General features: G+C 36.0%; 2 protein-coding genes across 3 annotated transcripts in view; both read left to right on the top strand.

Annotated features, from left to right (window-relative positions):
* The window catches only part of LOC149774458 (uncharacterized), a 58,003-nt gene extending 48,392 nt beyond the window's left edge, over positions 1-9,611 (top strand). For both annotated transcript variants that reach the window (XM_089945145.1, XM_089945146.1), the window contains 3 exons: positions 1,869-2,015; positions 2,770-2,941; positions 6,887-9,611. In XM_089945145.1, coding sequence (XP_089801271.1) covers positions 1,869-2,015; positions 2,770-2,941; positions 6,887-7,320 — 753 coding nt within the window. In that variant the 3' untranslated portion in view covers positions 7,321-9,611. The remainder of the gene's footprint in view (positions 1-1,868; positions 2,016-2,769; positions 2,942-6,886) is intronic.
* LOC149774457 (interferon-induced protein 44-like) lies at positions 8,642-25,364 on the top strand. Its single transcript, XM_089945291.1, has 4 exons — positions 8,642-8,689; positions 18,123-18,269; positions 19,070-19,241; positions 23,150-25,364. Exons 1-4 carry the CDS (start codon positions 8,642-8,644, stop codon positions 23,581-23,583), a joined length of 801 nt encoding a protein of 266 aa, XP_089801417.1. The 3' UTR covers positions 23,584-25,364.
* Positions 25,365-26,815: the final 1,451 nt, after the last annotated feature.

Here is a 26,815-nt window from a genome sequence, read left to right as displayed (position 1 = left end):
ACGGAAGGGGATTCAGGTGGGTCTGTTTGGGTTTGGGCGTCTTTCGTTGCTTTTTGATTGCTCTTTACTATAGTTGAGAAGGATGGGCCGGGGAGTGATGTTCTAGTTTGTACAAGCTTCCTGGCTTCTGGATACGGGATGTTGGATGTGTATTTGATCCTTTGGATTTCCTTCTCCTGTTTCCATATATCGCAATCTTTTGAATTTGCATGGTGTTCCTTGCCGCAGTTGACGCAATGCGGAGTGGCTTTGCACTCGGATTCCCGATGAGAAGGGTCTCCACATCGTCCACATACTTGGTTTCTGGAACAGCGGTCTTCATGATGACCGTATTTTTGACATTTGTAGCATCGGAGGAGATTTGGTATGTATACCTCAACCCTAACTTGTAAGAACCCAACTTTGACAACTTTAGGTACCGTTGGTCTGTTGAAGGTGAGTATAATGGTGTTGGTGTCTTGCAGATCGTTGTTTCGTTTGATACGAATCCTACGAACTGCAGTGACACCTTCACTTTTCATCCCCTCTACGATGTCTTTGTCGCTGACTCCAGCCAAGTCACGGCAACGAATGACGCCTTTTGATGTATTTAGAGATGTGTGTGCGAAACAAGTCACTGGGATGTCATGAAATACCTTAATTTTTTGAATGTTCTCAGTGTGTGCTTTACGTTCGCACTCCACAAGCAGACCACCTGATTTAATCTTTTTAACGCTTTTTGGTTTGCCGACTAATCCAAGAATAGTCTTTTCGATTATAAATGGCGATAGTGCGGCTAGGGGTTTGGTTTCTTCTTTTGATTTGATGACCATGAAGCGAGGAAACGATTCCACACTACATGGTTCATCATCTGAGTCAGTTCCCGTTTTGGTACGCTTATTTTGATTTTTTTGATTTTCCATTTTGGCTTGAATAAAAATTCAGCACCCATGCTCCCCACCCACCAAGGAGCCCAACAAGGGGACACTTTTCAAGTGTCAGGGATACACAGATGCCATACTCAGTTGATAAAATTACCTTTGATTGACCCTGAAGTCGCCAATTTCTAAGGTCGGTAAAATTACCCCCCGATTGACCCGTTAAGCCACCGCCTTCTAGGAAGTCTTCTAAGACTTGGAAAAGGGAAAGATAAAGTAAGAGAGTTTAGGGGCAACGGTGGTATCAAGAGAGATACAAGGAGACAGATAAAGAAGGTGAGAGAGTAAATAAAGACCTCCTAGGGCTCGGCGTGACCAGCCGATTTGTCGGAACCGGGCCCATCCCGACCACCCGTCTAAGAGAAGTAGAGGCCAAAGTAGTGTGTTGCAGGGAAAGCCTCTGCTCAACTACCAGGATCCTTTCCTCCTCCGACACGGGACGCAACATACGGCAAACAGGTTGCCTCTACTTAGTCGCCTTTTACGACACGTAGCGAGGCACGTCGGGCCAATTCTACAACCCCGGACCCGCAGGGGTCTGCGTAGGTTCGACTCTAGGATTCGGCCAATGTGGGTATGTAAGAAAGCTTGCCAGTAGCTTCTCGTGGGTCGGTGGTTCTTACCGGGGGTTTTCCCGGGTTCTTCCTCCACCATTAATACTGGTCACCACGCATAGCCTATCATGTGCGAAAAATGGCGGTAAACCTCACAACAACAACAACTCCTCCTGCCTCATAATCTGCAAGAATAAATCATTGCATTTCCCAGAAAAAACAATGAGCTAAATATTTTCTTATTAAGTATGTGGACAAATTATTTTAATTTTGAACGGATCAAAACGGAACGAGAGTCTACACATTAATAGGGATATTTCAAACAGAGACCTGTCATATCGAAGTCCGTATTAACCTCAGTAATTAAAAATTATTATAAAACTTTCAACTCTTTCAGTATCGACAATTCCAGTTCAGGTCTGGAAGAACAGGGAAAGGGCTTAAATTTTGTCTCTGCGATATATGTGGCATAGAAGAAAGATTTGGTCCAGATGCGACAGACCTGGTTTACCTTGTGGAAGGAAATATCCCGGACGGGTACGAGGTTGGTATCAAAGTTCATATGAGAGTAATTATTGCATGAGTAATCTTCATATTACATGTATGTATGTATGTATGTATGTATGTATGTATGTATGTATGTATGCATGTATGTGTGTGCATGCGTGCGTACGTGCGTGCATGCATGTTTGTATGAATGTATGTATGTATGTATGTATGCATGTATTTATGTATGTATGTATGTATGTATGTATGGATGAATGTGTGTATGTATGTATGTATGTATGTATGTATGTATGTATGTTTATTTCCAAGTCAAAAGGTAGCATCTTCCTGAGCTGTTGAAGCGCACGTCACTGAGATAAATATGATTTGAAATGATTCTTGCTAACTGCATTGATAAGAACTATTCTTTAAGCACTTACAAACTTTCTGCTTGTAGACAATAAGAAGCAGATGATCTTTAGTTTGGAAAGAAGGATTTAACTAGCAGAATAATAGTCTGTAATAACTAAAATGTAGGTTCCACAATTATTTTTTCTAAGAAAAAGTCTTGAAAGGAGATCCAAAGGAAACAATAAATAATTTGCCGAACTTCTTAAAAGCGATTCTAACAGAGAATGTCCAAGGGATATTCTTATTGAGAAAGTAATGCAATATTATATTTTAAGGTGTTTAAATTTAAAAGGTTTTTTTGTTTGTCATAAAACCAGATGACTTGTTTTGATAAAATACCCTTAATATTGTTGTATAATAAAAAATATAACGGATCATTTTATATTTTTATTTTGAAACAGTTCAATCCTTCATCGCCTATCACTCCCGAAGACGCAGGGTTTATTCACCGACCAGGACTGAATGAGATGGTGCACTGCGTGGTATTTGTGTTTGATGGAAGTACGTTGGAACGTATTCCTCAATCCGTGTGGGACAAACTCAACCATCTAATTTTGAGAATGAACAAAAAAGGTAATATATATGTTTTTTAAAATATACCTGACGCATGTTTGACGAAACGCTAACGAGACAATCTCAGTATGAACGATAGCCAAATTTATAAAATTAAAAGAAATTGCATAAGAGCAAGTTATTACATGTGCTCATGATAATGTTGTCACATAAATCATACGATATTATAATATTGTACGGTTGTATGTGCTAATTAGAAGATATCAGAATTAGTTAACACAGTTATATAACACCAGCTTAGTTACACGTAGTTATCATGTCTGATGAAGTATTTTTAATTATTAGCTGAAGTGTTCTTTATGATTTAAGCGCATTATGCATGGAATATGCTTGTTTTCATAATTTGTCCAAACATTTGATACAGTTTTGAGAGAAAAATCATTTGTTCTTGTTATTATAATTTTAATTTAAAAATATAGAATTATTATTTCTATGCTTAAATTTGGTATATCGTCTCGTTTATTTATCAGTTGGCTGATCTTAAATAAATTAGCATTATTCGTCCACTAACATTATCATGTGGTAATTTATTTTACCAGCTACCTACTCGTTTGAGGAGGAGGCTGTCATAGCAAAATTTGATGTGCGTCGTTCATTTTATTATGGATTCCTTAACGTCGTTCTTAATAGATCGGAGAAAAGATATCTACACATGCACTATTACATTTGGTACTGCAATAAACTTGATAGGAATAGCTGCGTATACATCGCTTTTCTTTTTTGGGGGGTTGGGGATGGTTGGTTACATTTATAGCAAATTAGACACTACACTCCAGGAAAAACACCTTGTTCAAAATGCAAGATTTCTTGCATGCTAAATGTTCTGTTAAATAATCAGAAACATCTGTTCTTTTGTACAGCTCGTTTGTTCTAAGCTGTGTTTAAATCCAACTGTACAGCTCGTTTGTTCTAAGCTGTGTCTAAATCCTACTGTATAGCTGCTTTAACTTCTCATTTATGTTCTAGTATAAACATGCTGGCGTCAATATTTGCATTTTAGTTATAACAAAGTTTCAGTAAGGCTCAGTTGTCATTAAATGTACATGACAATAACTGATCAGATAAAACATAATACACTGACAGTGTTGCTGAAGTGTTCGTCCTAGAACCATGCGAAATACCGGCATTGCTCTGACAATTGAATAATACTTCACATACGTCCCATTTACAATTGTTCGAATGTATAATCTCGTACAATTGCATTTTGGTCCTAATAGTTCAATAATTCTAAAAACGTTCCTGCTCTGTATTTATCATTATATTACTTGTAACGTTTACCAGCCAAATGTAATAACGCTTCTATTTTTTTAGTCTTAAAATGTTAAATTTGTTTATACCCATGGTTTGCTAATATTTATTTGTTGCAAGTTTTGTGACTGTATCTTTAGTCAACATATCCATTAGTGGTTTAACTCAGCTTCTTGTCATTATTCATGGAGACTTATACAATGCCATATTTATTTACCTGAGGCACTTGATGTCTCCATCAAACGATTAGTCCCGCCTCAGAAAATGATTTTTAAATAACTTTAGCTTATCATGGCCGATTACATGTCCATATAACATTCATTGTGCAGTATGCATTGAATGAGTGGTGTTGCCGCGTAGATCGATGCAAGTGGTGTTGATATAATTCATGCGGGAAAGGAATTAGTTAATTCCATCGACATCTAGTCATCCTGAACATGTAGTTAGCTAGACGTTGATATAATTCAGGATGCAAATTCAGGATGCTGCTCAAAGTGAACGGTAGTTAGAGTATGCTTATATATAATATATATATATATATATATATATATATATATATATATATATATATATATATATATATATATATATATATATATATATATATATATATATATATATATATATATATATATATATATATATATATCTTATGTGCTTTTTATTGAAGCAGTGTTTAATTTTGGTGATAGAGTTTGTATTTGCATTTTGCCATTCGCTCGCCGTATGGTGGTAACAAATAAAAAGCTTTGGTAAATATATTCATTATATGGTGATAAATTCAAATAATGTTTCGTGCTTCTTAAATGTTTCTGGTAAATATATCCACCAAAGGTGCAATGCTGTGATGGATTCATTAACATTAACATTGATATTTGACTTCTATGACAATTAACATAAAGAACAATGCTAGTTTTCAATATGTCATTCTTGGATGTGTAAGGTTCATTTGTCTTCTCACAGCAATAGTATAATCTGTCGACTTCGTCGTTACAAAAGTATTCATCGTTTGTGAACTGGGCTCAATCTTTATATCAGTCACTAAATAATAACCGGAATTAACACACAATAGCATATGGTATTGAAACAGATAATATCCTTTCTTTTCTTTGTTATAGTAATATTCATACGTTGCTGGTGGTAATTGTTTCTTCCCCTTCAATCCAAATGAGTTTCAGATGTTAGAATTGTAGCAGCCATTTCTGGTAATATGAGCGAATTGAAGTCGTTGTAAAATCTTAACTAGAAAGAAAGAAGTTGAGAGAGAACAAACGAGAATAAGAGTGAATGAATCCATAAGTGGGGATAGAGCAAGCTGGATTAAAATAAACGAATGGTTAAATGCCTATTAAAATAACTGTTTTGCCAATGTTGATGTGATGTGACATGAGTGAAATTTGCTTATAACTGTCTGATATAATATTTTCTGAGCCTTACACTGTCTTTTAAACAATATATTTTTGCTACTATTGTCCGCCAGGAAATCCATGTAAAATTTATATAATTGTGATACATCTGCTATTTTATATATCAGTAACTAAAGATTATGGAATCGACAATGCATTTTATAGCATTGAGTTTCAATGATCTGATAAGTATCATCTTCCCCATTAGACTGAATTCCATTCTTGCCAAAGCAAACGTTCTTCTTCTCAAAACGGACCCCAGAACCAGAGGCTGGTTCGATGTTCTCATTTTCCCATTTTTTTAGCCTTGATCCTTGCGTGGTCTTTCACTTTGTCAAACAGTGTACCGTTTTACCAGTTGTCCGACAACTGGGTTTGTTCTCTTTTATATGCCTATGGTACTGTACTGCAGCATCGATCTCACCAGCTTTGATATTCAAACCCAAGACTTCAGTTAATATTTTCCCCGTTGTTTCCATTTTATTTTCCGTTTTATTTTAATTAGTTGTTTACATTTGTTTGTATGCGATATCTCTGCACCTACTGTCATCTACAGATCAGTATGTTCATCTACAACCATTTTATGGGCCTTTCTCGACTTTGGAACTCTTTGCAAAAAGATTTTGGACTATTTTCGTTTTCAAAAATGTGCCACATTTTCCACCTATTGTTGTAAGTTTCTTGACTATTTTTCTGATTTTCCATATTTTTGGTTATCGCTTATTTTTCAAAACATTAGTTTGAATTATCACCTTGAGTTCAAATTTGCCTTTTATGTCTTTGAATCGGTGCATTTTTTCGAACTTGATATATGTTTTATACTTTGTTCTGCTTTTTGGCCTCTTCATTTGTACCTAATTTTCTGATTGGAGCTATAATTAATGGTACAATGACTCTCTTTGTATATACCGTACGCCACAGAATGCTCCATTTACACTGATATCGTAATAAATTACTTAAATTGCTTAAAACGCTGCAATTGCAACCAGGTAGCATGTTAATATCATATTTACAAGACTTTTGTTAACTTTCCCATTACCTGTCTATAACTACCACGTCTGAGATTATGTGACGAAGCTGTTATGAGTTATTGAATTCGATAGAAACTTATACTTTTGTAAAACAAAGGACAAATTACATATAACATAGCTATAGTTTTGGTTTCAATAATTATGTAAAGATATTCTGATATCGTCCACAACCACGAAATAAAACTTAAAGATGATAATATTTGTTAGGTGTGTTAGGATGTTGTTTAGTAAATCTATCTGTCGATCTATATATTTGACAGGTATCCCGCGTGTTGTCTTGTTGACAAAGATTGACGAAATGGTCAAACAAGTTGACTATAACATTTCCAGGGTTTATGAGTGTACGGAGATCAAAATGGCAGTGGAAAAGGTATCCCAGATGCTAGGCATATCTCAAAAGGATGTCATGCCCATCCGAAACTACGAGGAGGAAGAGGTTTTGAACGACACAATCGACAACTTGGCACTTCTGGCTCTACACAAGATGCTCGGTTTCGCAAACGAATTTGCTCTTAATCATCTTGATGCCAAAGCTGCTAGACGCGGGTTTGACCTGGATAACAAGTTCGTCCTTGTGGTTTCTGCTAGTGTTATCATGGCTGCCTTGCTGAGTCTGATTACCGATGTCAAAATAACATTGGTTTTTATTATCATAACAATGCTTGCAATGTTGATGTACAGGCTGTATCTTTGATGACGGAGGTTATATCTTGATGAAACTGTGTGTATTGTAAGAGTATTTCTTCAAATATCTGGACAGTGTGCGATGCATAACACGTAGTTACTTCGCAAAAGACATTTCAGATTTGTCCATTTGCAGTGGTTAGGACTGGATTGCATTTTTTCATGTCGCAAACACATGTTGGTTATTTTTTAAGAGGCTTTATTTATGTATGAAAACATATTATTTGTCTCATTTTAAATGGCTTTATGCATTTTACAAAAGTATATATTGCTTGCCTCTTTGATTGTTTATGCATGTTTCGACTTTTAAGAACACTTTCGAAAATGCGAAACACTCAACATGATTAAAATTTAAGTTCTAACAATAATATTGGGCATCCAGACACGATATTGTAAACAACACTGCATATTTTAAGTATGCTCAAAGTTAGTGAAATCATCTTTAATTTGAATCAAATTTATGGTTTGTTGCTTGGATTTATGTGAGCACTGTGCAAAGTCCTTGAAATAAGTATATTCCGTGTAGTGGCTGTGGATGTCGATTGTAATTTTGTATCCATCGAACTTGAATTCGATGCAAATTAGTATGCTTTAGTTCAATTTGCTGAATGATTGAGAAAGTATTCTCCTGTTAAAGTAAAAATAGTCTCAACATCTTTAAATGTTTTTGTTAGAAAAGAATCATTTTTTAGTATTTAATATTCCAAATAAAAGGCCCAGTTTACTTTGAATATCCGCATAGTTCAAAAATTAGTGGCAAATACTGTTTGCACATTCCATGTTTCAGTACTTATCCAATGCATGTGTCTATCTCAAATGCTTATATTATACACAATGAGCAAATAATTTGAACAGTTATCTTTTTGTTGTGTATTTGTCAATTAGAGTCTTAAAATATATATTTTACAAATATGAGAGTTGTGAATATTTCCAATTTTTTAGCATTGATGTTCTTTATATAACTGCATTGCTTGTGAATTTGTATGATGCTCGATGGTTCTATGACTACAGTACATATCTTAAATGTGTTTTTGTGATTTTGTTCCTTTAACATAGCTATAACCATTTTATCAGTCATATCACTACGATGTATGCAGTTTGGCAATTTATAGTGATGTCTAGCATTAGGACGTCGTTGTTCAGACATGTAACATGATGTCACATCCAGTCACATTATGGTGACATCAGACCGACCTTGGCTAACAATAACCTCTTAATGCTGAGCGCAAAGCTAGGTACGGCTGCTTCTTTGGGTTATAGTCGTTTTCCGTTTGGCATGTACTACTGGTTATTTTGTACGCGTTTGCGCTGTGCGATTATTCGCTATTACCATGCCACCAGAGCCAGCCGCCCGGAAACTCCCCATGTGTCTTCTTCAGGTGAAGGCCGTCAGGATTCATTTTCTGAAAACCGTCACCATCCACAAAAGTATCACTAGCTTCTTAATTCATGTATTTCATGTAAATTTTCCTATTATACAATAGCTTATTTATTTTCGTGTACTATTTGTACTTCAGTAGCTGTCCATTTGTTAAATCTTAAATTGGGTGTTGATCATCATGAGTTGGTAGGGTAACCAAGTAGAGTCTTTCATGGCCAAACAAGTTTTTGGTCTAAATAAGGCTTTCTTTGGTGAGAATAAGAACTCTGTGTGATAATTGTGTGTTTTGGTGGGTGGGTGGATGGGGGCGGACGGTGGCAGTTATTTATGCTATAATGTGTGCAACGTTTAGATGCACCGGGATTTTTGTATTTGTTTATCTAGTATATGAAACCTGTGTTCGGGGTGAGGGTGGGGGGTGAGGAGTATGGTCTATTTTTTAGGGATGGCGATTCTTTTCTTTGCATTTGGGGCTTTTCTTTTAAGTTTTGGGGTGGCAATTGCTTGTCAGTTATTGACTTTATTTACCTGAGTCCTCTCAAGACTCATTCGTGATTGTCTTCTGTCTTCTACTTCTTTTCCTGCTCTTCTTTGTGCCACATTTATCTTTGATTCTGCTCATTACTTCATGTTGTTTATCATTCTTCTTCTGTTCTAGTTCTTCGTTATTTCTGGTGCTTTTCCCCGTTTTGTACTTGACGATTAATTCTTTTTCATGATCATCTTTATATCCGTTTGACTTGCTTTCTTATTGCATTGATTTGATCTCCTATTATGATTCTCGTTCTTTAATTCCTCCTATTATCCATGTTGATTCCTTGTGCCTGGGTTTCAGTGTCATTTATACACCATGAGCTGAATGACCATTTCATAGATTTTGCTTCCATTGTGATTATTTGTTTATATTTATGATTATGATATTGGTTAACTTAGCCTTCATTAATTGAGTGATTGTTTTATTGTGTTACTATTATGGTGCATATTTTAAAGCACCCCAGCGAAAGTTTAGTAGTCGTTGCTATAAAGCAGTGTCTTTCGACCTCTTGGACTATTTGTCTGTTGTGGCTCGGGGGCCATTATAACTTGTTTCGGCTTTTGTTGAAGTATGTTGATCTTACCTAGGGTGAAAGTTACCTATGTCAGCTATATTGCGAAACCGATAAAGAATATCAGTTAAAACTTTTAAGAAACTAATTATTAAAAAAGTATTTACCATCAAGAATGAAAAATACAGTACCTGGTGTGACATGTTAACAATTTTAAATATCCGTTTTGAATAAGCTCTCTGGGCCACTACCCTTTCCTTACATACAATTTCGAGCTCAACCAGTATGTGACTAAAACTTGATGGCTCTTAAAGCTTTGATATCTCTTTTTTGTGGAGTGCACATTTTGAATGAATCTATCACTTAGTGGAGGGCATCGAGAGATTTTCAAGCACTTATCGCTCCAATTTTATTAATGCAAAAGACATTATTAATTGCCTTTTCTTCTTCCATTCTACTTCTGGTCAACAAGATTACGTCTTAACCGTGTTACTGTTTGCGTCAGTCCAGAGTTTACTAGCATGTGTCAATACGTCCAGCTGATATGTGATTATTTAATGTCAGCGATACGTGCGTTCGCGGACAAAAATGCCTTTGCTATATAAATTAAAACACAGAAGAATGTTGTAACAAAGTACCTTTAAATCAGTCGAATATGGAGAGATTTGCAGTCTAGATGACGTTGTCAATATACGTAATACATCATTTCGCCAGATCCTAGAAATTTCTCTGTATATTCAGATCTGTTCAATATATCTTGTGTCTGAGCAAATATTGTGCCAACGTTTTCTTTCAAGACAGCTTCCTTTCAAAAATGAATCTTTGAACCGTTACACGCAATGTTGGGTATTCAAAATGCCTACACAGTTTTGACTGGTATTGATGCCATAATGTTTCATTTTTTCCACATTTAATCTAGACATATTTTGAGATAGATTAAAATCACCTTCGTTACATATAATAAAATATTAACAATTCTATATATCTTGTATGTGTTCTGTCATATTTTGTGTGAGAAGTGATGTGCGTGCACGCGTTTGTGGGTGTCAATGCAAAAATATATTGTATGTTACAGAAGGTAATTTGGACAGATACAATTAGCAGTTATTCTGATGCCACAAATTTAGTAAATGTACCGGTTGGTGACTCAGAATACAAACATTACACATTAGAGTACATCGCATATAAAAACACAGCTACTTAATGTTGCGGTTCATATTATAGTCCTAAATAAAACACCTCAAGCCTAGATCATTATGAAGTAGAAAGAAACACAGGAAACATCTGGTAAAGACAAATCACTTTTATAAAATTACTTGTTCCACAAATGACTGGGGTAAATATACAACATTGCTTATTCCCTCGTTTACTTCAGGAAACTGATGCATGTTTTTTGGATTAATTTTAGAATTGGTTTAACTTACTAGTTTTTTTGCAATTTCCGATATATTGTTCAATGAAGTCAAAAGGAAACAATAATTTCATGCTTTCCTCTTATTGAGCTCTCTTTCTCAAAGTTGGACCGCTAATGCATATGTAATAGTTCTGAATATATATATATATATATATATATATATATATATATATATATATATATATATATATATATATATATATGCTTTACCTGGGATTTGTCAGTGATATCATGAGAAGTGAAAACATAAAGGAGATACATAACCAGATTAAATTTATATTTCGTAAAAATCACCCATACATCTTTCGCTATACACCTGCAATATCCATTCAGATCGAACACCGTGTTGGAACTTTGGTATTTATATTGTTGCATCGCATGCTTTTATTGTGTTTTGTTCTAGATACCACATGTTCCTCACATATATGACATTACGTGCAAGATCCAAATTAATTGGCAACTGTCTTTCATACCTAAATTTGAACCCAAAATTAGCCATGAAATCCTTATGTGTGATTGTATGCAAAAGATCTACACACGACTGCAGTAAATTTCATACGTAAAAACGATTAGAAAACTTCAATTTAGTGCTCACCATCAATTCATGCAAATTCACAACAATACTTTGTTTATAAATATGTCTCCTCTATCTTTTCCGTTTATAATATTTGTTCAAACAGTTAGAAGACTTTTAAAAAATGCAATATTAAAAGACGGATTATTTGATTTGGTTAGTTTGCAGTTATTGAATAATTCTAGTATCCTTTGTCTTTTCCATACAGTGATGTTCGTCTTATTATTATTATGTTGGCTTTTCTTTCCTGAATTGTAGGAATCATGAACGATTGATTGATTGATTGTTTGTTTTTTTAACGGCGCATCAGCACTTTTAGGCTATTTAACGCCAAACAAAGTGTTATTTGTATAATCTTTTAAAACTTATAAAAGGTCCTATATCGACCAGCGATATAAAAGAACAAATGGTTGAAATTAAAAACGGTAAGATGGTAACGGTGCAAAATAAAGCTTCCCGATCAACGGGAGATGTAAAAAAGATGAATAGGTATTAAAATGGGACGGTATCTATATTGCATAAAACTGCACAAGGTGATAGCATAAAAGTCAGAGTTTAGAGTAAATATTTACGGCTTTCAAGAACTCAATAATACGAGTGATGTTTATATTATCAAAAAGTTCTTTCATGTCATGCACAATGTAATAACGATCGCGCGTAGGTTGTAGGTCAAAGCACTCTATCATAAAGTGCTTGACAGTGAATGGTTCATTGCAAGAAACGCACTCTGGTGGGTCTTCACCCTTTAGTATGTGGGTGTGGGTGATATAAGTATGACCAATTCGGATTCTTGCAATGACTACCTCCTCCCTACGAATGGTTCTGTAGGAAGGAGTCCATTCTCCTAGAGTCGGTTTGATTGCGTGAAGTTTGTTATTTACAGCATCATTCCATGATGCCTGCCATTTCTGACGTAAGAACTTTCTGATACAAGGTTTAAAATCAGTATATGGTATTTTAAAATCAGATGGTTCTTGAGAAAGGGCCATTTTAGCAGCGCGATCTGCTTTTTCGTTACCTTTAATACCAATGTGGCTAGGTAACCAACAGTATATTATATTGTGGGAGACACTCAGCTCGGTATTTTTTACGAGTATGTTTTTCAATAATGGGTTCTCCAGTTTTCTATTGTGTAGTGACTGGAGTACTGATAGCGAGTCGGAGAAGATGATACTGTTTAAAATACGGTTCTTTTCTATATGTTGCAGAGCAAGGTCTATTGCTCTGATTTCGGCTGTAAAAATTGATGCTCCATTTGGTAAGCGAACTTGCGTTGTGTGATTTCCACAAACAAAGGCTGCAGCAGCCTTTTCCTCATCCTTTGATCCATCAGTGTAAATTCTGGTGTAGTTTTTAAATTCGGTGAGGAGTTCATGGTAAGAGTTGTGCAAGATAGAAGGGTTTGTTTCGGACTTTTTCCCATCGTGTAGCGTAAAACGTACTTTTGGTTGTTTAATTAGCCAGGGTGGTGTTTCGGAGATGGATGTTTTCTGAATTTTAGAAAGATCTATATTTGTAGTGTCAAGGCTGGATGATATTCTAATGCCAAAGGAAGGTATAGCGTTTGGTTTTTTTTCGTATAAAGTTTTGTATTTGGGTTGAAAAACAGCCGAAAAAGCAGGATTCAGAGGGTTTGATTTTAATTTGAGAGCATACTGTGCGGAGAGCATTTCTCTACGAAGCGATAACGGTGGTTCATTCGCCTCAGTTAGAAGGCTTTCACAGGGGGATGTTTTAAATGCTCCCAGAGCCAGTCTTATTCCCTGATGATGAATTGGATCAAGCATTTTAAGATACGATTTTCTGGCAGAACCATACACAACGCAACCATAGTCTAGTTTGGAGCGAATAAACGTTCTGTATAAATTTAGGATGACTTTTCTATCAGCACCCCAGTCAGTGTGCGCTACTACTTTAAGTAGGTTAAGTGCTTTTAAGCATTTAGCTTTTAAGTTCTTTAGGTGTGGAATAAAGGTCAGTTTTCTGTCAAAGATTATACCTAAAAATTTGGTTTCCTCAACAACTGGAATAGGTGTTCCATCCAGTGTGAGGTTCGGTTCATGGTGATGTTTTCGTAACTGACAGAAATGCATGCATACCGTTTTTGATTTCGAGAATTTGAAACCGTTTGCATTGGCCCAATTTTGAATTTTGTTTATATTTTGCTGCAGTTGTCTTTCAATTGTATGCATGTGCTTTGACCGATAACATATTAGAAAATCATCAACGTATAACGAACAATCCACACCAGGAGTCAAACACTTGGTGATGCTATTAATTTTGATGTTAAAGAGCGTCACAGATAAAATACTGCCCTGGGGCACACCCATCTCTTGCTCGTGCAGATCTGAGAGGGTAGAGCCCACTCGTACTTTGAATTCTCTGTCGGAGAGAAAGTTGGATATGAAAGAGGGCAGACGGCCTTTTAGACCTAGATCGTTCAGGTCATTTAGTATCCCGTACTTCCATGTCGTGTCATAGGCCTTTTCTAAATCAAAGAAAACCGCTACTAAATGTTCTTTCTTAATAAATGCATCGCGAATGAATGTTTCTAGTCTAACCAGATGATCATTGGTGCTCCGGCCATATCGAAAGCCACTTTGGAAAGGAGATATTAAATTGTTAGTTTCCAAATACCAGACAAGCCGAGAATTGATCATTCGTTCCATTGTTTTGCACACACAGCTTGTGAGTGCAATTGGTCGATAGCTGTTGGGGTCTTCGCTATCTTTACCGGGTTTGGGGACTGGTATTACAGTTGCTTCTTTCCAGATTTTTGGTACATTACCAGTAATCCATAAATCATTGAAGAGTTTCAAAAGAGATGTTAATGATGATTCTGGAAGGTGTTTCAGAAACTGGTAATGTATCTCGTCAGGCCCAGCGGATGTATCATGGGCCTTATCTAAAGCCTCCCTAAGCTCCGATAGTGAGAACAATTGATTATAACTTTCCGAGTTGTTGGATGTGAATTTTAAACGTGCCTTTTCTTTTTGAGTTTTAAGTTTTTGGAAGGCTTCTGAATAATTAGATGATGAGGAATTTTTCGAGAAACTGTCAGCAAGAATATTTGCAATGTCACGTTTTGAACTAAAGTTGTTATTGTTCAGTGTCAGATGTCGGAGAGGGTTTTGCTTTCTCTTTCCGTTTATTTTGCGTATAGTGTCCCAAACTTTTTTAACAGAGGAACGAGAGTTTAAAGAAGAAACATACTTCTTCCATGATGCTCTTTTACTTTCTTTGATTATGTGGCGAGCTTTGGCCCGGGTAATGCGATATATATTTAAGTTTTCGGGCGTCGGTTGATTATTAAATTTCCTTAATGCTTCTCGGCGTAGTTTAATGGCTTCCTTACATTCCTTAGTGACCCAAGGTTTTTGGGTTCTTTTACAATATGGCGAGGACTTGGGAACGGATTCTTCTGCAATCGCTATTAAAATAGATGTAAAATGCTGAATGGTGTCGTCAACATTGAAAACTGTATCCTCATTCAGCCTAGTTTTACAGAGTGTTTCAAACTTGGCCCAGTCGGCCTTCTTTAAATTCCATTGTGGAATTACTTCATCGCCTGTAGAGTTAAGATTTACAAGAAAGATTGGGAAGTGATCACTGCTGTGAAGGTCATCAGCGACCTTCCATTCATAGTCCAAAAGCAGAGAAGGAGAACAAATTGTCAAATCGATGCTTGTGTATGTACCCGTGCCTGGGTGTAAATATGTAGGTGTTTTGGTATTATATAGACACAGATCGTGTCTAGAAATAAAGTCTTCAACTTTGTGACCTCTGTCACTTATATGATTTGATCCCCATAAAATGTTATGGGCATTAAAATCCCCAAGTAAAACAAAGGGTGCGGGAAGCTGTTGAACAAGATTGTCGAGTTCGTTTGGTACTAGGTTAGTGTTTGGTGGTAAATAAATAGAGCAAAATGTAATCACTCGATGTAGAGTGACGCTTACAGCAATGGCTTGTAAATTGGTGTTTAAATGAATGAAGCTATGAGGAGCTCTGTTGTTTACAATAACAGAAGCTCCTCCTGATGCCCTATCAACATTTGGAGAGCAGGTGTTAAACAGGGAGTAGTTTTTAAATGTGATATTGTCTGTATCTTTCAAGAATGTTTCTTGAAGGCATAGTACCGCAGGATCATGTTCGTTTAAAAGCAGGAGAATATCATTGTAATTTGCTTTAAGTCCTCGACAATTCCATTGTATGATAGTGTTTTTCATTATAAATTTAAATTAAAGATTGTGGAGCTAGGTTAGACCTTTCGCAGACGGAATTTGTTTTGTTATTTCTCTGGAGGAAGTACGGGGGTGAATTTTTTGTTTGTAGGTCTGGAGTTCCCTTGGGCGCATGGAGCAGATGCTTCTGCATCCATGCTCTCGATGTCTCCAAACCTGTTATAAAGTTTGATGGGGTCATCTGACCCCTTTTGTTGCCTGTTTCCGTGAGATTTTTTACTCTTTGGTGATTTAGGTTGTTGGGTATTATTAAATGTAGTCTGAGTAGATGCCGTGTTTTTCTGTGCTTGGTAATGGGGGGTGTTTGAATTTGGTGTTGAATCGGGTGCTTCTGTTTGTGTTTGAGCGTCCTTCGTTGTTTTAGGATTGCTCTTCACTACAGTGGAGAAGGATGGGCCAGGATGGGCTGTTTTTGCCTGTACAATTTTTCTGGCTTCTGGATAGGGAATATTATTTGTGTATTTTACCCTCTGAATTTCCTTCTCCTGTTTCCAGGTATCGCAATCCTTGGAATTTGCGTGGTGCTCTTTTCCGCAGTTGACACAATGCGGAGTTGCTCTACAATCAGATTCCTGATGAGCATTGTCTCCGCATCGGCCACATATTTGGCTCTTGGAGCAGCGGTCTTCGTGATGGCCGTATTTTTGACACTTATAACACCGAAGGGGGTTGGGAATGTAAATCTCTACCTTTACTTGCAAAAAGCCAACTTTTACCACTTTGGGTACAGTTGGCCTGTTGAAGGTGAGTACAATGGTGTTGGTGTCCTGCAGATTGTTATTACGTTTAATACGTGTTCGTCGGACTGCAGTGACACCTTCATTTTTCATTCCTTCGATGATGTCAGCGTCGGTGACTCCAGCCAAGTCACGGCAGCGAATCACGCCTTTGGACGTATTCAGTGTGGTGTGAGCGAATGAGTTTACTGGGATATCAAAGAACGTTTTCATTTTCCTGATATTGTCTGATTGACCTCGTCGCTCACACTCAATAAGAAGACAACCCGATTTCAACTTTTTAACACTTTTAGGTGTGCCAATCGATCCTGTGATAGTCTTTTCGATGACAAATGGAGATAGTGCGGCAAGCGGTTTCGTGGCATCTTTTGACTGTATGACCATGAAGCGTGGAAATGACTCCACACTACATGGTTCATCGTCAGACTCTGATAAGGGTTTCGATCTTTTATTTTGATTTTGTTTGGAATTATCCATGATGGCTAGATTAAAAATTCAGCACCCGTGCTCCCCACCCACCAAGGAGCCCAACAAGGGGACACTTTTCAAGTGTCAGGGATACACAGATGCCATACTCAGTTGATAAAATTACCTTTGATTGACCCTGAAGTCGCCAATTTCTAAGGTCGGTAAAATTACCCCCCGATTGACCCGTTAAGCTACCGCCTTCTAGGAAGTCTTCTAAGAGAGTTTAGGGGCAACGGTGGTATCAAGAGAGATACAAGGAGACAGATAAAGAAGGTGAGAGAGTAAATAAAGACCTCCTAGGGCTCGGCGTGACCAGCCGATTTGTCGGAACCGGGCCCACCCCGACCACCCGTCTAAGAGAAGTAGAGGCCAAAGTAGTGTGTTGCAGGGAAAGCCTCTGCTCAACTACCAGGATCCTTTCCTCCTCCGACACGGGACGCAACATACGGCAAACAGGTTGCCTCTACTTAGTCGCCTTTTACGACACGTAGCGAGGCACGTCGGGCCAATTCTACAACCCCGGACCCGCAGGGGTCTGCGTAGGTTCGACTCTAGGATTCGGCCAATGTGGGTATGTAAGAAAGCTTGCCAGTAGCTTCTCGTGGGTCGGTGGTTCTTACCGGGGGTTTTCCCGGGTTCTTCCTCCACCATTAATACTGGTCACCACGCATAGCCTATCATGTGCGAAAAATGGCGGTAAACCTCACAACAACAACAACTCCTCCTGCCTCATAATCTGCAAGAATAAATCATTGCATTTCCCAGAAAAAACAATGAGCTAAATATTTTCTTATTAAGTATGTGGACAAATTATTTTAATTTTGAACGGATCAAAACGGAACGAGAGTCTACACATTAATAGGGATATTTCAAACAGAGACCTGTCATATCGAAGTCCGTATTAACCTCAGTAATTAAAAATTATTATAAAACTTTCAACTCTTTCAGTATCGACAATTCCAGTTCAGGTCTGGAAGAACAGGGAAAGGGCTTAAATTTTGTCTCTGCGATATATGTGGCATAGAAGAAAGATTTGGTCCAGATGCGACAGACCTGGTTTACCTTGTGGAAGGAAATATCCCGGACGTGTACGAGGTTGGTATCAAAGTTCATATGAGAGTAATTATTGCATGAGTAATCTTCATATTACATGTATGTATGTATGTATGTATGTATGTATGTATGTATGTATGTATGTATGCATGTATGTGTGTGCATGCGTGCGTACGTGCGTGCATGCATGTTTGTATGAATGTATGTATGTATGTATGTATGCATGTATTTATGTATGTATGTATGTATGTATGTATGTATGTATGTATGAATGTATGTATGTATGTATGTATGTATGTATGTATGTATGTATGTATGTATGTATGTATGTGTGCATGTATGTATGTATGTTTATTTCCAAGTCAAAAGGTAGCATCTTCCTGAGCTGTTGAAGCGCACGTCACTGAGATAAATATGATTTGAAATGATTCTTGCTAACTGCATTGATAAGAACTATTCTTTAAGCACTTACAAACTTTCTGCTTGTAGACAATAAGAAGCAGATGATCTTTAGTTTGGAAAGAAGGATTTAACTAGCAGAATAATAGTCTGTAATAACTAAAATGTAGGTTCCACAATTATTTTTTCTAAGAAAAAGTCTTGAAAGGAGATCCAAAGGAAACAATAAATAATTTGCCGAACTTCTTAAAAGCGATTCTAACAGAGAATGTCCAAGGGATATTCTTATTGAGAAAGTAATGCAATATTATATTTTAAGGTGTTTAAATTTAAAAGGTTTTTTTGTTTGTCATAAAACCAGATGACTTGTTTTGATAAAATACCCTTAATATTGTTGTATAATGAAAAATATAACGGATCATGTTATATATTATTTGAAACAGTTCAATCCTTCATCGCCTATCACTCCCGAAGACGCAGGGTTTATTCACCGACCACGACTGAAGGAAATGGTGCACTGCGTGGTATTTGTGTTTGATGGAAGTACGTTGGAACGTATTCCTCAATCCGTGTGGGATAAACTCAATCATCTACTTTTGAGAATAAACAAAAAAGGTACAATATATTTTTAAAAAATATACCTGACGCATATTTGACGAAACGCTAACGAGACAATCTTAGTATGAACGATAGCCAAATTTATAAAGATAAAAGAAATTGCATAAGAGCAAGTTATTACATGTGCTCATGATAATGTTGTCACATAAATCATACGATATTATAATATTGTACGGTTGTATGTGCTAATTAGAAGATATCAGAATTAGTTAACACAGTTATATAACACCAGCTTAGTTACACGTAGTTATCATGTCTGATGAAGTATTTTTAATTATTAGCTGAAGTGTTCTTTATGATTTAAGCGCATTATGCATGGAATATGCTTGTTTTCATAATTTGTCCAAACATTTGATACAGTTTTGAGAGAAAAATCATTTGTTCTTGTTATTATAATTTTAATTTAAAAATATAGAATTATTATTTCTATGCTTAAATTTGGTATATCGTCTCGTTTATTTATCAGTTGGCTGATCTTAAATAAATTAGCATTATTCGTCCACTAACATTATCATGTGGTAATTTATTTTACCAGCTACCTACTCGTTTGAGGAGGAGGCTGTCATAGCAAAATTTGATGTGCGTCGTTCATTTTATTATGGATTCCTTAACGTCGTTCTTAATAGATCGGAGAAAAGATATCTACACATGCACTATTACATTTGGTACTGCAATAAACTTGATAGGAATAGCTGCGTATACATCGCTTTTCTTTTTTGGGGGGTTGGGGATGGTTGGTTACATTTATAGCAAATTAGACACTACACTCCAGGAAAAACACCTTGTTCAAAATGCAAGATTTCTTGCATGCTAAATGTTCTGTTAAATAATCAGAAACATCTGTTCTTTTGTACAGCTCGTTTGTTCTAAGCTGTGTTTAAATCCAACTGTACAGCTCGTTTGTTCTAAGCTGTGTCTAAATCCTACTGTATAGCTGCTTTAACTTCTCATTTATGTTCTAGTATAAACATGCTGGCGTCAATATTTGCATTTTAGTTATCACAAAGTTTCAGTAAGGCTCAGTTGTCATTAAATGTACATGACAATAACTGATCAGATAAAACATAATACACTGACAGTGTTGCTGAAGTGTTCGTCCTAGAACCATGCGAAATACCGGCATTGCTCTGACAATTGAATAATACTTCACATACGTCCCATTTACAATTGTTCGAATGTATAATCTCGTACAATTGCATTTTGGTCCTAATAGTTCAATAATTCTAAAAACGTTCCTGCTCTGTATTTATCATTATATTACTTGTAACGTTTACCAGCCAAATGTAATAACGCTTCTATTTTTTTAGTCTTAAAATGTTAAATTTGTTTATACCCATGGTTTGCTAATATTTATTTGTTGCAAGTTTTGTGACTGTATCTTTAGTCAACATATCCATTAGTGGTTTAACTCAGCTTCTTGTCATTATTCATGGAGACTTATACAATGCCATATTTATTTACCTGAGGCACTTGATGTCTCCATCAAACGATTAGTCCCGCCTCAGAAAATGATTTTTAAATAACTTTAGCTTATCATGGCCGATTACATGTCCATATAACATTCATTGTGCAGTATGCATTGAATGAGTGGTGTTGCCGCGTAGATCGATGCAAGTGGTGTTGATATAATTCATGCGGGAAAGGAATTAGTTAATTCCATCGACATCTAGTCATCCTGAACATGTAGTTAGCTAGACGTTGATATAATTCAGGATGCAAATTCAGGATGCTGCTCAAAGTGAACGGTAGTTAGAGTATGCTTATATATAATATATATATATATATATATATATATATATATATATATATATATATATATATATATATATATATATATATATATATATATATATATATCTTATGTGCTTTTTATTGAAGCAGTGTTTAATTTTGGTGATAGAGTTTGTATTTGCATTTTGCCATTCGCTCGCCGTATGGTGGTAACAAATAAAAAGCTTTGGTAAATATATTCATTATATGGTGATAAATTCAAATAATGTTTCGTGCTTCTTAAATGTTTCTGGTAAATATATCCACCAAAGGTGCAATGCTGTGATGGATTCATTAACATTAACATTGATATTTGACTTCTATGACAATTAACATAAAGAACAATGCTAGTTTTCAATATGTCATTCTTGGATGTGTAAGGTTCATTTGTCTTCTCACAGCAATAGTATAATCTGTCGACTTCGTCGTTACAAAAGTATTCATCGTTTGTGAATTGGGCTCAATCTTTATGTCAGTCACTAAATAATAACCGGAATTAACACACAATAGCATATGGTATTGAAACAGATAATATCCTTTCTTTTCTTTGTTATGGTAATATTCATACGTTGCTGGTGGTAATTGTTTCTTCCCCTTCAATCCAAATGAGTTTCAGATGTTAGAATTGTAGCAGCCATTTCTGGTAATATGAGCGATTTGAAGTCGTTGTAAAATCTTAACTAGAAAGAAAGAAGTTGAGAGAGAACAAACGAGAATAAGAGTGAATGAATCCATAAGTGGGGATAGAGCAAGCTGGATTAAAATAAACGAATGGTTAAATGCCTATTAAAATAACTGTTTTGCCAATGTTGATGTGATGTGACATGAGTGAAATTTGCTTATAACTGTTTGATATAATATTTTCTGAGCCTTACACTGTCTTTTAAACAATATATTTTTGCTACTATTGTCCGCCAGGAAATCCATGTAAAATTTATATAATTGTGATACATCTGCTATTTTATATATCAGTAATTAAAGATTATGGAATCGACAATGCATTTTATAGCATTGAGTTTCAATGATCTGATAAGTATCATCTTCCCCATTAGACTGAATTCCATTCTTGCCAAAGCAAACGTTCTTCTTCTCAAAACGGACCCCAGAACCAGAGGCTGGTTCGATGTTCTCATTTTCCCATTTTTTTAGCCTTGATCCTTGCGTGGTCTTTCACTTTGTCAAACAGTGTACCGTTTTACCAGTTGTCCGACAACTGGGTTTGTTCTCTTTTATATGCCTATGGTACTGTACTGCAGCATCGATCTCACCAGCTTTGATATTCAAACCCAAGACTTCAGTTAATATTTTCCCCGTTGTTTCCATTTTATTTTCCGTTTTATTTTAATTAGTTGTTTACATTTGTTTGTATGCGATATCTCTGCACCTACTGTCATCTACAGATCAGTATGTTCATCTACAACCATTTTATGGGCCTTTCTCGACTTTGGAACTCTTTGCAAAAAGATTTTGGACTATTTTCGTTTTCAAAAATGTGCCACATTTTCCACCTATTGTTGTAAGTTTCTTGACTATTTTTCTGATTTTCCATATTTTTGGTTATCGCTTATTTTTCAAAACATTAGTTTGAATTATCACCTTGAGTTCAAATTTGCCTTTTATGTCTTTGAATCGGTGCATTTTTTCGAACTTGATATATGTTTTATACTTTGTTCTGCTTTTTGGCCTCTTCATTTGTACCTAATTTTCTGATTGGAGCTATAATTAATGGTACAATGACTCTCTTTGTATATACCGTACGCCACAGAATGCTCCATTTACACTGATATCGTAATAAATTACTTAAATTGCTTAAAACGCTGCAATTGCAACCAGGTAGCATGTTAATATCATATTTACAAGACTTTTGTTAACTTTCCCATTACCTGTCTATAACTACCACGTCTGAGATTATGTGACGAAGCTGTTATGAGTTATTGAATTCGATAGAAACTTATACTTTTGTAAAACAAAGGACAAATTACATATAACATAGCTATAGTTTTGGTTTCAATAATTATGTAAAGATATTCTGATATCGTCCACAACCACGAAATAAAACTTAAAGATGATAATATTTGTTAGGTGTGTTAGGATGTTGTTTAGTAAATCTATCTGTCGATCTATATATTTGACAGGTATCCCGCGTGTTGTCTTGTTGACAAAGATTGACGAAATGGTCAAACAAGTTGACTATAACATTTCCAGGGTTTATGAGTGTACGGAGATCAAAATGGCAGTGGAAAAGGTATCCCAGATGCTAGGCATATCTCAAAAGGATGTCATGCCCATCCGAAACTACGAGGAGGAAGAGGTTTTGAACGACGCAATCGACAACTTGGCACTTCTGGCTCTACACAAGATGCTCGGTTTCGCAAACGAATTTGCTCTTAATCATCTTGATGCCAAAGCTGCTAGACGCGGGTTTGACCTGGATAACAAGTTCGTCCTTGTGGTTTCTGCTAGTGTTATCATGGCTGCCTTGCTGAGTCTGATTACCGATGTCAAAATAACATTGGTTTTTATTATCATAACAATGCTTGCAATGTTGATGTACAGGCTGTATCTTTGATGACGGAGGTTATATCTTGATGAAACTGTGTGTATTGTAAGAGTATTTCTTCAAATATCTGGACAGTGTGCGATGCATAACACGTAGTTACTTCGCAAAAGACATTTCAGATTTGTCCATTTGCAGTGGTTAGGACTGGATTGCATTTTTTCATGTCGCAAACACATATTGGTTATTTTTTAAGAGGCTTTATTTATGTATGAAAACATATTATTTGTCTCATTTTAAATGGCTTTATGCATTTTACAAAAGTATATATTGCTTGCCTCTTTGATTGTTTATGCATGTTTCGACTTTTAAGAACACTTTCGAAAATGCGAAACACTCAACATGATTAAAATTTAAGTTCTAACAATAATATTGGGCATCCAGACACGATATTGTAAACAACACTGCATATTTTAAGTATGCTCAAAGTTAGTGAAATCATCTTTAATTTGAATCAAATTTATGGTTTGTTGCTTGGATTTATGTGAGCACTGTGCAAAGTCCTTGAAATAAGTATATTCCGTGTAGTGGCTGTGGATGTCGATTGTAATTTTGTATCCATCGAACTTGAATTCGATGCAAATTAGTATGCTTTAGTTCAATTTGCTGAATGATTGAGAAAGTATTCTCCTGTTAAAGTAAAAATAGTCTCAACATCTTTAAATGTTTTTGTTAGAAAAGAATCATTTTTTAGTATTTAATATTCCAAATAAAAGGCCCAGTTTACTTTGAATATCCGCATAGTTCAAAAATTAGTGGCAAATACTGTTTGCACATTCCATGTTTCAGTACTTATCCAATGCATGTGTCTATCTCAAATGCTTATATTATACACAATGAGCAAATAATTTGAACAGTTATCTTTTTGTTGTGTATTTGTCAATTAGAGTCTTAAAATATATATTTTACAAATATGAGAGTTGTGAATATTTCCAATTTTTTAGCATTGATGTTCTTTATATAACTGCATTGCTTGTGAATTTGTATGATGCTCGATGGTTCTATGACTACAGTACATATCTTAAATGTGTTTTTGTGATTTTGTTCCTTTAACATAGCTATAACCATTTTATCAGTCATATCACTACGATGTATGCAGTTTGGCAATTTATAGTGATGTCTAGCATTAGGACGTCGTTGTTCAGACATGTAACATGATGTCACATCCAGTCACATTATGGTGACATCAGACCGACCTTGGCTAACAATAACCTCTTAATGCTGAGCGCAAAGCTAGGTACGGCTGCTTCTTTGGGTTATAGTCGTTTTCCGTTTGGCATGTACTACTGGTTATTTTGTACGCGTTTGCGCTGTGCGATTATTCGCTATTACCATGCCACCAGAGCCAGCCGCCCGGAAACTCCCCATGTGTCTTCTTCAGGTGAAGGCCGTCAGGATTCATTTTCTGAAAACCGTCACCATCCACAAAAGTATCACTAGCTTCTTAATTCATGTATTTCATGTAAATTTTCCTATTATACAATAGCTTATTTATTTTCGTGTACTATTTGTACTTCAGTAGCTGTCCATTTGTTAAATCTTAAATTGGGTGTTGATCATCATGAGTTGGTAGGGTAACCAAGTAGAGTCTTTCATGGCCAAACAAGTTTTTGGTCTAAATAGGGCTTTCTTTGGTGAGAATAAGAACTCTGTGTGATAATTGTGTGTTTTGGTGGGTGGGTGGATGGGGGCGGACGGTGGCAGTTATTTATGCTATAATGTGTGCAACGTTTAGATGCACCGGGATTTTTGTATTTGTTTATCTAGTATATGAAACCTGTGTTCGGGGTGAGGGTGGGGGGGGTGAGGAGTATGGTCTATTTTTTAGGGATGGCGATTCTTTTCTTTGCATTTGGGGCTTTTCTTTTAAGTTTTGGGGTGGCAATTGCTTGTCAGTTATTGACTTTATTTACCTGAGTCCTCTCAAGACTCATTCGTGATTGTCTTCTGTCTTCTACTTCTTTTCCTGCTCTTCTTTGTGCCACATTTATCTTTGATTCTGCTCATTACTTCATGTTGTTTATCATTCTTCTTCTGTTCTAGTTCTTCGTTATTTCTGGTGCTTTTCCCCGTTTTGTACTTGACGATTAATTCTTTTTCATGATCATCTTTATATCCGTTTGACTTGCTTTCTTATTGCATTGATTTGATCTCCTATTATGATTCTCGTTCTTTAATTCCTCCTATTATCCATGTTGATTCCTTGTGCCTGGGTTTCAGTGTCATTTATACACCATGAGCTGAATGACCATTTCATAGATTTTGCTTCCATTGTGATTATTTGTTTATATTTATGATTATGATATTGGTTAACTTAGGCTTCATTAGTTGAGTGATTGTTTTATTGTGTTACTATTATGGTGCATATTTTGAAGCACCCCAGCGAAAGTTTAGTAGTCGTTGCTATAAAGCAGTGTCTTTCGACCTCTTGGACTATTTGTCTGTTGTGGCTCGGGGGCCATTATAACTTGTTTCGGCTTTTGTTGAAGTATGTTGATCTTACCTAGGGTGAAAGTTACCTATGTCAGCTATATTGCGAAACCGATAAAGAATATCAGTTAAAACTTTTAAGAAACTAATTATTAAAAAAGTATTTACCATCAAGAATGAAAAATACAGTACCTGGTGTGACATGTTAACAATTTTAAATATCCGTTTTGAATAAGCTCTCTGGGCCACTACCCTTTCCTTACATACAATTTCGAGCTCAACCAGTATGTGACTAAAACTTGATGGCTCTTAAAGCTTTGATATCTCTTTTTTGTGGAGTGCACATTTTGAATGAATCTATCACTTAGTGGAGGGCATCGAGAGATTTTCAAGCACTTATCGTTCCAATTTTATTAATGCAAAAGACATTATTAATTGCCTTTTCTTCTTCCATTCTACTTCTGGTCAACAAGATTACGTCTTAACCGTGTTACTGTTTGCGTCAGTCCAGAGTTTACTAGCATGTGTCAATACGTCCAGCTGATATGTGATTATTTAATGTCAGCGATACGTGCGTTCGCGGACAAAAATGCCTTTGCTATATAAATTAAAACACAGAAGAATGTTGTAACAAAGTACCTTTAAATCAGCCGAATATGGAGAGATTTGCAGTCTAGATGACGTTGTCAATATACGTAATACATCATTTCGCCAGATCCTAGAAATTTCTCTGTATATTCAGATCTGTTCAATATATCTTGTGTCTGAGCAAATATTGTGCCAACGTTTTCTTTCAAGACAGCTTCCTTTCAAA

This window comes from Sinohyriopsis cumingii, unplaced genomic scaffold (assembly GCF_028554795.1).
Source record: "Sinohyriopsis cumingii isolate HCF-2022 unplaced genomic scaffold, ASM2855479v2 utg000229l, whole genome shotgun sequence".
Classification (NCBI taxonomy): domain Eukaryota; kingdom Metazoa; phylum Mollusca; class Bivalvia; order Unionida; family Unionidae; genus Sinohyriopsis; species Sinohyriopsis cumingii.
Note: the sequence above shows the minus strand (reverse complement) of the source record. Positions and strands in the feature narration are given on the sequence as shown.